A 13,742-nucleotide genomic window follows, 5' to 3' on the forward strand; every position below is an offset into this window, starting at 1 on the left:
TGGAGGAGAGGGCGGCGGAAGGGACAGGAAGAGGAGCCGAGAGGGAAAAGGCGCGCGGAGGAGCCAGGGAGGAGGAGGAGCCTGGGAAAAGCCGGGGGAGGAGCCAGAAAAGAGGGTGGAGCCTGGAGCCGGGGGAGGTGCCAGGGGCGGGGCCGGGAAAGAGGCGGAGCCGAGGGAGAGGCCTCCAAGGCCACCGCCGCGGCCGCCGCCGGTGCGCGTTCTTCTCCCGCGGGCCTGGCCGCCGGGGCGTTCCCTCAGCCGCCGTTCCTCGAAGCGTGGGTTCTGGCGGCCCCAGTCGACTAGTACGCCCCGCGCGCCCCCCGCGGGTCGCCGCCGCCGGGGCCGGGGGCCGCGGAGACCTGGGCGCGCCCGGCCGCCGCCGCTGCCTCCCTCGGCGCCTGGGGCCGGCATGGAGCTCTTCCAAGCCAAGGACCACTACATCCTGCAGCAGGGCGAGCGCGCGCTGTGGTGCAGCCGCCGCGACGGCGGCCTCCAGCTCCGACCCGGTGAGACTGGCGGCGCGGGGTGGCCTCGGGCCCGGTGCGGCGGGGCGGGGTGGGGGGCGAGGAGGGGGCGCGGCCGGGCCCCTAGCCGCTGGCAGCCGGACGGGCGCCGACTGCGGCTCAGGCGCGCGGGGCGGGGCGGGCGCGAGGGGAGGCGCACGAGCTGTCATTATTTCCTGGCGGGAGGGAGCGCTTGCCTCGCCCCTTCCCCTCCGCGGGGGACAAAGGGCCGGCGACCCTCGTCCCTCCGAGCGCGCCTCCGCGTCGAGATCCGCTCTGCTGCCGGTGGGGAGCGGATCCGAGCTGAGTCGCGGGGTCGGAAAGTTGGGGCGAGGTGCGCCTGGCCTTAGAGGCCTCTTCCACTCTGGAGCGGTTCTGGCACGTCCTCTGAGACAAGTTCTGGGTTCGAATCCCGTCCGGATCTCAGACCAGAACCGACGCACCAGCTCAGTGGAACGTCCTGCCGCAGCTTCACTCCCTGTTGACATCTGTGTGTTTCTGGTCCTTTCTTGTTAAAGGTGTGACTTCCTTCTGCCTACCTCGTAAGCACCCGATTTAAAGCACCCTTTCTTTGATTTTAGTGTTACAGTTGAACTGCATCGTAATGTTAAACTTTTAATACTTTTGTATGACTCAGTATTGTGTGATACAGGATGTGTCGTGGGGCCACATTTGGGTGTCATATAAGGTGTTAGGAGGTGCCTAAGTCTGCAACGATGAGTTTGTGTTAGGAAAGTTAGTTGACAGTGGTGGGTTAAATAGAGCAGTTCCTGCCCTCAAAGAGCTGACAGTCCAGGACGCGGTTTCCTTTATTGGGGGTCGGGGAGGGGGGGGGGGAGGATCTCAGTGCACCTCTCCTTTGAGGTTCCCAGTTATTTTTTCTTTTTTTTTATTTTATTTTTTTTTTTAATTTTTTTTTTCAACGTTTTTTATTTATTTTTGGGACAGAGAGAGACAGAGCATGAACGGGGGAGGGGCAGAGAGAGAGGGAGACACAGAATCGGAAACAGGCTCCAGGCTCCGAGCCATCAGCCCAGAGCCTGACGCGGGGCTCGAACTCACGGACCGCGAGATCGTGACCTGGCTGAAGTCGGACGCTTAACCGACTGCGCCACCCAGGCGCCCCTTCCTGAGAACCTCCGAGAGCTTTCATTTTAGGAGAAGTGAGAGGACAGGCCTCTTTAAAGAAATAGCCAGAACATTTAAAATTTATTTGTAATTCTGTGTGTATTGTAGACAAGAATTCCATGGTATGAATTGAGAAGTATAGAAGGTCCAAATGAGCTTTTTCACATGACAGCTGTTAGTGTTTATAACAACATGGTTTCCTCGGACCTTTTCCCTTAATAGGTTGTTCCCATTCCCCACAACAACCTTACAAAGCAGGTGGTGGTATTCTCTTTTTCAGGTGAGGAGAAGACGACAACGTGTGAAACTTGAGTAACTTGCCTGGGCTCACAGAGAGAGCCTGCCAGAACGCTTTCTGGCAGGTTCCACTGCTTTCTTATGGGGGCCTGCTAGTTGATTTGTGAGAGCAGTGAAGGAGAACTTATTATTTTTTCCTAGGCTCTGGCTGTATTTTCCTGCAATTACATTTTATTTCCTCTACTCAGAGTAAAGACAAACTACCACGCTCAGATAAGGTTCCTGATGATCTTGGGACAGAAGTTGCTGTAGACAGGATAAATTTGACCAGTCTCCGGTCATTCTCTTCTCTGTTTTTTCTGATTTGACCATTTGCCTAACACCTCCCACCCCTCTGCCCCTCCAGTTGGAGTAAGGCTTCAAATGCCCCTTGAAGAAAGGTAGATTGCAAAATTCTCCAGGCTGTCTAACAGCCGACCCTTTCTTAGGGCTTGGCTGTTACAGCTGGATGAATTTGAGATCATCTCCAATTCATCCGGCAGAACACTTTTCTGTGGCGCATTTCCTGGACTATAAAATGAGGGTTGGGCTTTGGAGTCCTTGTACATAAAATGTGTTTAAAACAGCACTAATTTGTTCGGTGTTCAGTGTACATCTTGGAGGACAAGAATTAATGTGTTTCATAAAAAACAGCTCTCTAGGTGGTCACCTGTGAATTTGGGCAGTGGATTGAGACCTATATAAATAGGGTGGACTTGGTTGTTTCCATTTCTAGGGCTAGTCTCTCCTTTCTGTTGGCCTCTAAGATTGACAGAGGTGAACCAAGCTGGTGGGATTGCATGCAAGGAAGTAAGGTCATGGAAGCCTTGAGAATAGGAGGGGTTTTAAGTGAATTATTTGTCTTTTCTTTGGTTTGTGTTTGTTTCTTGTACACAAGAGGCTCTCCGATCCTAATGGTTGCTTGGGCATAAATTACTCAAAGTGAAGTAAGTCAACTCTTCTTGTATGCTTTCAGTGGAAGGCTACCGAAACACCTACTTCTGAGCTCAAGAAGCTCAGTGAGTCACAGACATAAGCCTTTAATGAATATTCACAGGGTAATGTGGGCCTAGATTTTGTATTAAGCCATGTGGTTTGAATTACTGTTTATATATCCAAAGTCCATATCAGAAGGCAAATTAAAAGTTTTTTTTTCCTGAATAAAATGATTGTAGTCTGTGCAATTAAGTTCATATCACTTCTGAGGATATAGCAGACCACAGACAGAAGTAGACTAAAAATCTAGAGGAAGGAAGAGGCCATTATGTTTTTGAAGTAACAGCTTGTTTTGGTCTTCAGGTGTGTTCAAGTGTAGCCAGTGAATAAAGAATCCCGTGCACTTAACTTTTCCAAATAGTTTTTCCTATCCAGTACTCAAGGTCCTTTCTAAAGAATGGCTATTAATAATGGTATTTTAATTGGATAAGTGTTTTTCAGATCTTTTTCTATAGAATCATTTAATATTGTCTTCATTTTATTGGCTCTTTTCCCTCTGCTTTTACGGACAGCTTTGCTATTGTTTGTAATGACAGCATTTAAAATCTTTCATTGCTTCCTATTGGCTATTTAACTGAATGGGTTACTGACCAACTCCTTTTTTCTCTCCCAAAGGGCAGTATTCTAAAACCAAAAAAAGCCTGTGGGCATTGTGGTTTTTGTTTTCGGCTATTGAACCGCCTGAAACAGGACTTGTCTTTTTCCTAGAGACATCAAAAGAATCTGTATTGATATTTAAAGTTAAACGACCATTTCCTTGGCCTGGAATGTTTGTCAGCCCCCTTTCCTGCCTAATTTATTCTGTTAAGTCCCTGCTCAGATACCGCCTCCCCGCCGTGCTCACCCAGGCCCACATCCCTGGGGCAGAATTACCGGTCACCTTTATTGTGTTTCTAGGTGCTTTATACACTTAGTACACACTTTGATGATAGCCCATACTGCATCACATGGTAGTACTTTGCTTACTTCTTTCCTGCTGGACAGCGTATTCCCCAAGGCAAGGACTTTCCTCATCTTGGTATGTGGGCTTTAGAGTAGTTAGGATGAAGAAGGCATTTTTGATTTTTGGTTGAGTTGAGCTAAAGTCCGGGTTTTCTCTCAGTGATGGCATTGCCATAAAAATAGGATGTTGTGTTATGCTTAATATTCATTCTAAGCCCTGTTTTGAATATCTTCTAATTGGGGCAGAAAAATCTCTGTCCAGCAGGGTGAGGAAGTAACCATGAGAAAAGGTGTATTTCCACTTGTGTTATTTTTCTATCTGATTTAGTATCACCTTTTTTTTTTTTTTAAATCCCTGTGGTAGTATTCCCTATTAACATTGCTTAAATTTTTCAGTTTTTTCTTCTAGCTAAACACTTGAGTGCTGTTATTTTTTTATTTTTTTGTTTTTCTGGTGTTTCCACTTTTTTAAGGGTAGTGAGGAGTCTGTATTCATACATAACAACTGCTTTTCGGTGGATGCTTCTGTCTTGCAAGGTAATGACTACCAGAGATTGTCTTATGTTCTGCCAGGGAAAATGATAAAGCTCCGTGTGAATATTCACTAATCTTCCTGGAGTGGTGTTTTACTATCTGAGAATAAGGATTATAATTTAAAGACTTAAAAAAAGGAATATAAAACAGTCTACTATTGGGGAAGGGTGATAAGGTCTTATCTCTTTAGTCTTAAACATTGCTGCTACTAGCCTTGTGGCTTTGTCTGATATGACGGTGTTATGTAATTTCCTGCTGAGTATTGGTTCATTCTATTCTGAGACTGAGTGACCATGAAAAGATGAGAGCGAGCATCTGTCATATACATAACATTCATAAGCCTGTAAACTATATTTATAGTTATGATACTCTAATGAATACCAGAGAACATTTTTTTTTGGAGGGGATAGTGGCTCTCAGAATTCACAGAAACGTTTAAAAGTGTTCCTGTTCTTTGTCGAGTTATTTTTTGATGAAAGTTATTTTTAGTATGCCATATGAAGTTAACTTTTTTTGAATGAGAAATTGTAGCTCTGGAATTGAAATAACATAGAACTTTTATCTCTTTTCAGGAATCGTATTTTATGAAACTATATTCAGTTTATTTAGAGTTTTTTAGTGTCATTTGCTGTTTACTTGGGGAAAAAAAGATTTTTGAACTTTATCTTTTTTAAACACCATGTTTACTAAAAATTCACAAATTACCACGACAGAATGTAATTGGGCATTTTGATTTAAAATTGGATTATTAAATCTGTTGTAAAAATATTTTAACCATTTTGTTGAATAACTAGGTTTTTTCCTGGTGTCTTTAGTCTTCAGTTTCCTTTAAGCAGTTTATCAGTTTTATACCCCAAACCCCTTTTCTCCCGTATTTTATATTTCTAACAAGCTAGCAGTTAGATTGTACATTTATTTTTATGAACATTGATGCGTGCAAGATAGAAAAGACCGCTGTTTCTACTCCCCCACTTCTTTAGCTTAAAAAAACCTAGTTTTTCTAAGGTGACTGATGACCTTTGCAATCAAGTTTTACAGATTGTGGGAAGTTTTTGTGCATATTTTGTTGTCTACATTGTCCACCGAGATTAATCATAGTAATAGTAACAGGTTTTATTTATTGAGCATTTTTCTGAATCAGATAGTGTTCTGAGCTCTTAACACGTACTGTTTTATTTCATCCCCACAATAAACATCAGGAGGAGGGTTTATTATTATCCTCATTTCATAGGTGAGGAAACTGAAGCACAGAGAATGAATTTGTCCAAGTTCAAAGAGTAAGAGTTAGGCTTCTAACCCAGTATATGACTCTAAAGCCAAATTTTCCCCAGTATTGACAAAAATGTTTTATAAACCTTTCTACCTTCTTGACTACAGTTATAGGATTTATATTTTAATGGTAATATCTGAAATGTATCTTTCGCTATCATAATCATTATAGGGTAGCATATGTAGAGAGTAAAAGAGCCTCACATGTCAGAGCATGCACATTGAGAAAGGATCTATGTAGAATGAAAGGCTGATAACTGGGACTACTGGTCAGTCTTTGATCCTACCCCTGCCCTGACTCCTTGTAGCAGAATTAGTTCATGTAGTACAGAGAACATTGTTATATAATTGACTAATTGTTTTTCCAGTTAGGGTCAGTTTATCAGGTTTCTCTTCGGTTCTTAGAACATCTGCAGTTTGGGCAGGGAATAGATACAGGGTAGATCTTTGAGCAGAAACATCGATATGTACTGGATGGGAACTATTTCAGCCAGTGATGAGCAACCTGAAGCCTTTCCCAGTCTCCCGTCAGGAGTCGGAGATCCAATTTCACAGGCATCCTTTCAGAGCACGGGAGGGAGAGGAGAGTGGAGGAGAAAACGTCTTCGGGGCAGCCACCTTCAAAGAGGGGAAGAACCTCTGTAGAGTCCCTGGTTCCCAGATGCTTGGGCTGTGAGCAGGCCTTAGCCAGCAGAGGCCAGGACTTGCCAAAGGCTGGTTTCAGGAGAGGCAGTCTCAAGGCCTTTTAGGCTAGAGCATTCCGGTGCCAGAAACCAGGGAGCCCAGACAGCTTGGTTTTTGAGAAATTTGGTTGCATTGGTGCTGCTCCCCGATGCCCAGCAGCTTGACTCCCCTTTGTCCTAACTTCCCAGGCTAATAACTCAGCCCAAAGAAGGACATATTGGAGGCACCTGGGTGGCTCAGTCGGTCAAACATCCGACTTCTGCTCAGGTCATGATCTCGCAGTTTGTGAGTTCAAGCCCCACATCAGGCTCGCTGCTGTCAGCCTGTCAGCACAGAGCTCACTTCAGATCCTCTGTCCCCACCTCTCTTCTGCCCCTCCCCTACTTGTGCTTTCCCAAAATATAAATATTAAAAAAAAAAAAAAGGAGGTGTAGATTTATAGTTATTTCTCTAGCGCCTGGCCCATAGCAGGTCTTCTGTAAAAACTATATTGAATGAATTGAAAGGATTCTGGTCCCTGGTCAACCCTGGGTACCCCGAGCAGCAAAGGGTCTGTTGGGAAGATTAAATGGAGAAGATAGGAACAGAAGACTAGAACACTGCCTGACTTGACAACAGCAAAAACAACAAAAAACGTGGTAATTTCTCATTGTCATTTTATTCATGAAGGGAGGAATCGGACTTTTAAGTCTGGAATTCAATAAATCTCTTCTGTCTTTGAATGAAAATAAATGGGATGCGAAGACATTTTAATTTTTCTTGAACTGGCCATTATGCAAAAACCACAAATCGCTTGTTGCTAATTTTGGTCCTTGTGATTTATGACAAAATTGGGTTGTCCTTGCTTCGGCAGCACAGACGTGACAAAATTAGGTGATGTATTTGCAGATAGATACTAGACTATTAGCAAATTAAACTAGTTTGTGCTGTTGAGTGGATTCTCAGAGCCATAGGCTAACTTTGGTGTGGTTTCATGGGGATTTAAATGTGTTGGGTCTTTGTAAGCAGTATCTCTCTATGAGTAAACTGTAAACTGTTCTATTTCTGTTCAAAAAAATTTTTTAATGTTTATTTTTGAAAGAGCGAGTGTGAGCAGGGGAGGGACACAGAGAGAGGGAGACACAAAATCTGAAGCAGGCTCCAGGCTCTGAGCCGTCACCACAGAGCCCCACGCGGGGCTTGAACCCAGGAACCGTGAGATCATGACCTGAGCTGAAGTTGGATGCTTGACCGGCTGTGCCATCCAAGATGCCGTGTTCAAATGTTTTAAAATATAACCTTTAAAAATCTAGTTTTGCAAACACAAGTCCTGAGAAGTGACAGCAATGTCCTAGAACCTCTAACAATTACCTGTTAGCAAGTCTAAGTTATAATCATTATGTATTAACCGACCATAATTGAACTGAGAAGAACATTTGGAGTATGTTTAACAAAATAGAGAAATAATACATTTTTAAATCATCAGTAGCTGTTGATAATATGTTAAGTAATAATGCATTAATAGTATTTTTCAACTGATGATAAACCCTGAACGTTTAGCATTATAGTACTATCACAACACATACTGGTAAGATCTTAATTAAATCTCGTGCTCTGTTAGGATGACTCATTTTCCGGTTGCTGTGAGACCCTTAAAGAAACTGCTCTCATTCACAAAAAGCATCCACTCCTGGCTGCTTTCTTTGGTAAGCCTGGTTGAATGAAATACAGGTTGATTTTAGGTCAGTGTTTCTCGTTGTTATTTCTTTTAAGGTAATTCATTTTATTTCAGGTCGATTCAACTTTAACCAGGCATTTCTTTAACTTGATAGTGGGACATTTAAAAATACATTTTCTTTATGAATCTTATTTAAAAAAAATTTTTTTTAATGTTTTTATTTATTTTTGAGACAGAGAGAGACAGCATGAGCAGGGGAGGGGCAGAGAGAGAGGGAGACACACAATTCAAAGCAGGCTCCAGGTTCTGAGCTGTCAGCACAGAGCGCGACACGGGGCTTGAACTCAACGGACTGTGAGATCATGACCTGAGCTGAAGTCTGATGCTTAACCGACTGAGCCACCCAGGCGCCCCTATGAATCTTATTCTTTGAAACAGCTTTTCAATTACACCAAACTTCAAATTTCACAGTTTCTGCCATGGTCAGTGTCTACAATTTGAAACAGTCACAGGATCTGAAATATTAGGAAATTTTAAACATTGCCATAATGCTTTTAATTTTAGTAGTCTGCATGCATGATATTAATGATGCTTCTGAGTATCATTATACTTCGTTTTTATGCCAAGTATAAATGTTCTTCTCCCTATTTCAGACCGTCAGGAGACAGAACAAATTGTTGAGTAGAGTAATAGTTTGTTACTGTCCCTTCTGGGTACTTCCTGACCTCCAGGATTCGATTCTTTCTAGTAGCTGTTACATTTATCCCCCTTTACCTCTTTACAGGCACATCTCCCTTGATTTACAATGGGGTTACGTCCTGATCACCCCTCATAAGCTGAAAATACCATAAGTCGAAAGCGCATTTAATATACCTAGCCTGCCAAACATAGCCTAGCCTACCTTGAACATGCTCAGAACACTTTAGTTAGCCTACAGTTGGGCACAAATCCTCTGACGCCTTATGATCACCTTATGATCAGGTGTTGAATATCTCCTGTAATTTGTTGAATACTGAAAGTGAAGACAGAATGGCTGTATGGGTACAGGATGGTTGTTTCGGGTGTGGGTTGTTTACCTGCGGGGTCACGTGGCTGACTGGGAGCTACCGGTACCCGTGACTGCCCAGCAGCGTGAGGGTGTGGTATTGCGTAACACTAGCCCGTGGGTGGGGGGGTGGAATCAAAATTTAAAATACAGTTTCTACTGCATGTATATTGCTTTTGCACCATTGTAAAGTCAAAGTCGTAAATTGGACCGTCGTGAGTGGGGGACCATCTGTATTCCCTTCTCGCAAAGAAGCAGCCTCATTTTTCCCCCGTCTAATTTAGCATTCTGTTTGTCTCCTTCTAAATTATATTAAGTCTGAAATTCTGTGAAGTTATTTATTCTCTCAACATTTATTGAAGACCTGTCTACTGGACACTGTGCCAAAGAAAAAGATGGATAAAATGCTATACCTTAGCCCAAGGGTATGGTCCAATGAGGGAGAGACACACAGGATTCTAGAGTGACAGGCTCTGTGACAGAGATGTACGGCCCAGCTCTGTGGGAGGCTTGAGTTGGGTATTGAAGTTCGAGGTTTTAGTGTTGTCTCTCCCCCCCCCCCCCCGAAGATGGTGAAAATCTGTTTTTCTTCCTAGTAAAAGGAATGGGAAGAACGGTGCCCTTTTATTTGGTTCTGTGAAGTTTCTACCAGCTGTAAATAGTCTGATTGTATGTCTCCTATAAAAGTGGGAAGCCCTGGAAGAAACTGGCTGTATACCTTAGTAGACTGCTATGGACTTCATTTCCTGGCCAGACTTCACGCTTTGTATGCACACTGCGTTCTAATTGGATATCTAAAAAAAAGTTGATAATGGCCAGACTGAAGTAGTCCGGGCTCCCCCCCTACCTCCCACCCACAGACACTCTGCTGTGGTCTTTGTTTTTTGATCTAGAAGCAGTTCATTTGAGGCCAGCTAAGGTGGCAAATCCTAGATCTGATGGTGGGTTTGAAGGCGGAGCTTTTTGTCGGTGAGGGCCTGTGTGGGGGGGAGAATGACACAGACCATCCTAGATGGAAGGGGTCAGCTTTGAACAAACTTTCCAGGAAAAGCCAGGAAATTATTTAAATACCAGCTGGGAGAAAGGCTGTGTCTATTTAATAATTGAAGTGCTAATTTTATGCATCTTGGTTAAGAGCTCTAAAATGAGGAAAGAATGGGTGCCTGGGTGGCTCAGTTGTTGGGCTCAGGTTATGATCTGGCAGTTCACGAGTTCGAGCCCTGTGTCGGGCTCTGTGCTGACAGCTCAGCCTGGATGGAGCCTGCTTCGGATTCTGTCTCCCTTTCTCTCTGCCCCTCCCCTGCTCATGCTCTTTCTCTCTCTCTCTCTCTCTTTCTCTCTCTCTCTCTCAGAAATAAACATTAAAATTTTTTTAAAGAAATAAGATGAGGAAAGAAAATACCAATTATTAGCTCTGATTTAACTTTCAGGATCCCATTTCTGAAAGATCTATCAAAGAACTGTTTTGGGGAGCACAGAAGGTGAGGGGTCTATCCCACCCAACACAATGCTGTTCCTTGGGTAATGCATTATGAGTTTACTGTTCAAGGATTTATCTAATCCTTATTTGACCTGATCATATCGTCAGCTTCTTAAGGTAATGAGTTTGGAAAATTGCAATTTAAGCTGTACTTGCCTTCATTTATTCTCAAACCAGGTATCTTAGACATGTATCAGACCAGGTCTTTTAGACATGTATCTCCTGTGCTGGTATTCTGAATGCACTGTGGAGTCCACACCTTTCATAATTCTATACATTTCCAGCAGGTCCTCCCATGACCTGATTACATTGTCTGACCTTTCACACACAAAAAAGTTGTTTGGTTTTTTTTCCCCTTTTATTGTCCTCTGTTCTTTTTGAGGTGCATTGGCCTTCTCTTGAGATGGGACAACTGGGACTTTATGTGTCAGAGAATCATAACAGTTTTTCGATTGGTTATTGGTAGAGTTTAAAAAACAATTTCTGATACCCTTCATGATCATGGTCAAAACTTTGTGGCTCTGTTGCTGCACCATAATTAGATTCCCGTTTTAATAGAAAAGTCTGAAAATTCTTAAGATCCCTTTCCTAAGTAGTGTCTCTCATCTTTTAAGAATATGGGTAATTTTTTGAAACATATCTTTTTTTTTTTTTTTTTTTTTAAGTCTGTTTATTTTGAGAGAGAGTGAGAGCACAGCGGGCTCGCACATGCACACGAGCAGGAAGGGGCAGAGAGAGAGAGGGAGAGAGAGAGAGAATCCTAAGCCGTACTTTATTTCATGGAAGTGTTTATTTTTTTTTAAATTTTTTTTTTTTTCAACGTTTTTTATTTATTTTTGGGACAGAGAGAGACAGAGCATGAACGGGGGAGGGGCAGAGAGAGAGGGAGACACAGAATCGGAAACAGGCTCCAGGCTCCGAGCCATCAGCCCAGAGCCTGACGCGGGGCTCGAACTCACGGACCGCGAGATCGTGACCTGGCTGAAGTCGGACGCTTAACCGACTGCGCCACCCAGGCGCCCCTCATGGAAGTGTTTAAAGTCCTACATGGCACAGGCATCCTCTATGAATCAAAGTGATTGATAGAATAAAATTACTAATGCAGGTTCCACCCAGTAACCTATAATCCCTTAGACGAGTAATTCTCAATCGGCCAGTACATTAGAATCACCTAGGGGAGATTAACAAAATACCTATGCCAGGGCCCCACCCTGACCAACTGAGTCAGACCCTCTGAAGGGGTGGGGCCCAGGCATCCACATTTTCTCAATGAGAAGCCAGGGTCAGTAACCATTGAGTTGGAGTTCACATGGGGAAATCACCAGCTGCTAGAACTTCTAAATTGGGTTAGCTCTTTAGCTTGCTTAATGCTGGAAAATAATTACCATTAGTTCAAAGAAACGTGTATCCAACTTTGCATTTCTAAGATGGCACCTGAGTCAAATTATTCCCTAACCTGTTTCCTTGCATCATTCTGAGAACTGAGGCATGGATGAGCTACTGATGGGAACTTTCAGTTCCTCATTGTAGAACCCTTTTCCTCATCTGACTTTGGTATTGGTGATTGTCTTTGAGAGCAGTAATATCCTTTGTCTTTAGCAGGAAATGAAACTTGGGTCTGATTATTTATGCATACCCTCATACCTTATTTATTCTTTTTCTTAAAGACACAAGTGAAACTGCCTATAAACGTTAGTAGATGCGTGACACCCAGGCTTCTCTAGCCAGGGCTGAGGGAGCGCCAGGCTCTCTGGGCTCTTGGAATGAATGACTCATGCTCTCTGCAGGCATACAGTAGTTAATCACTTGTTTTCTGTATACCAGGAAGAGGAAGGCATGTGAAAATAGAAGCCATGTGCTGCCAAAGGGGCCTGAAATAAGAGTGGAAATGTTGACCTAATGGGTCAAACAATTGAGCTATGACAAAATACCCAAATATCTTTGGGTGTATGTTACTTTAGTTATTCCACTACATTAAATTTGGTGTTATTTCAAAAGTGCTATACTTTTGCAATTTGTAAGCAACTCTACTAGCTAACTTTGAAATTCCTAAATTTTAGAACCTATTTGCAAATTTCAAATGTTTCTCTTTCAAATTTGTATGACACATTGGACCATCCCTTTCGAAGGAGCGATTAGAAAGCAGCCTGTTGCAGCACATCAGTTACATGGCTGTTCTTTGTGGAAGGATGGTAGAGGCCCATTGGTCATGTTCTCTGCCATACCATTGCCTTCTGGCTCCAGAGTAGCCGTTCATATTGGTGATAGGATGTCCATTACCGAGTGTAGTTGCTACATATGCTTAGATTGATGTCATCTACATGTGTCCTCTGTACAAGCAGACTTCTGCTAATGCCAACTTTTATTTCCTTAGTGAAGAGTGACAGGTTAAACACGCACACATTTTGAAGTGAACTGTGTGCAAGGTACCCTACCAGGCAGCAGAGTCCCAGCAGTTTTTTTTTTTTTTTTTAACGTTTATTTATTTTTGAGACAGAGAGAGACAGAGCATGAACAGGGGAGGGTCAGAGAGAGGGAGACACAGAATCCGAAACAGGCTCCAGGCTCTGAGCTGTCAGCACAGAGCCCGATGCGGGGCTCGAACTCACGGACTGCAAGATCGTGACCTGAGCCGAAGTCGGCCGCTCAACCGACTGAGCCACCCAGGCGCCCTGAGTCCCAGCAGTTTTAAAGACATACTGAGCTCCCCTCTTGTGCCAGGTACATTGCCTCTTTAGGCCTTCCTCTGTTGTTTTGTCTCATCTGTACGTTGGCAAGGGAAGCCATTTTAAGTTAGCTTAAAGTTTCCTCAAATTTTCAGGCGAATCTCCATTGTGAGAAATCACACCTGCATTATTATATTTATTGAAAAATAAATGCTTTTAGTGTTTAGAGTGCCTATTGCAAAATGCTGGTCTTTTGGGGACTTCCTTTAAAAACAGTATAAACAGGGGTGCCTGGGCAGCTTAGTCGGTTAAGCATTCAACTCTTGATTTTGGCTCAGGTCGTGAAATTGAGCTCCTGAGCTGAGCATGGAGCCTGCTTGGGATTCTGTCTCTCTCCTTCTCTCTCTGCCCCTCCCCGCCTCCTCTCAAAACTAACTAACTAACTAAATATGGTAAAAACAAATGTTAGTCTTTTTAAATGTCACTGAAGATAATAGTGAAATAACATTGAAGATAAAGTTGGTAGGAGAAATCCATCTTCCACTTCAATCTTTCATGCTTG

General features: G+C 43.4%; 1 protein-coding gene across 2 annotated transcripts in view; it reads left to right on the top strand.

The window, feature by feature from the left end:
• Positions 1–213: 213 nt before the first annotated feature.
• The window catches only part of INPP5F (inositol polyphosphate-5-phosphatase F), a 90,553-nt gene continuing 77,024 nt past the window's right edge, over positions 214–13,742 (top strand). For both annotated transcript variants that reach the window (XM_058697947.1, XM_058697948.1), the window contains exon 1: positions 214–506. In XM_058697947.1, coding sequence (XP_058553930.1) covers positions 410–506 — 97 coding nt within the window. In that variant the 5' untranslated portion in view covers positions 214–409. The remainder of the gene's footprint in view (positions 507–13,742) is intronic.

Source organism: Neofelis nebulosa, chromosome 13, assembly GCF_028018385.1.
Source record: "Neofelis nebulosa isolate mNeoNeb1 chromosome 13, mNeoNeb1.pri, whole genome shotgun sequence".
NCBI lineage: Eukaryota > Metazoa > Chordata > Mammalia > Carnivora > Felidae > Neofelis > Neofelis nebulosa.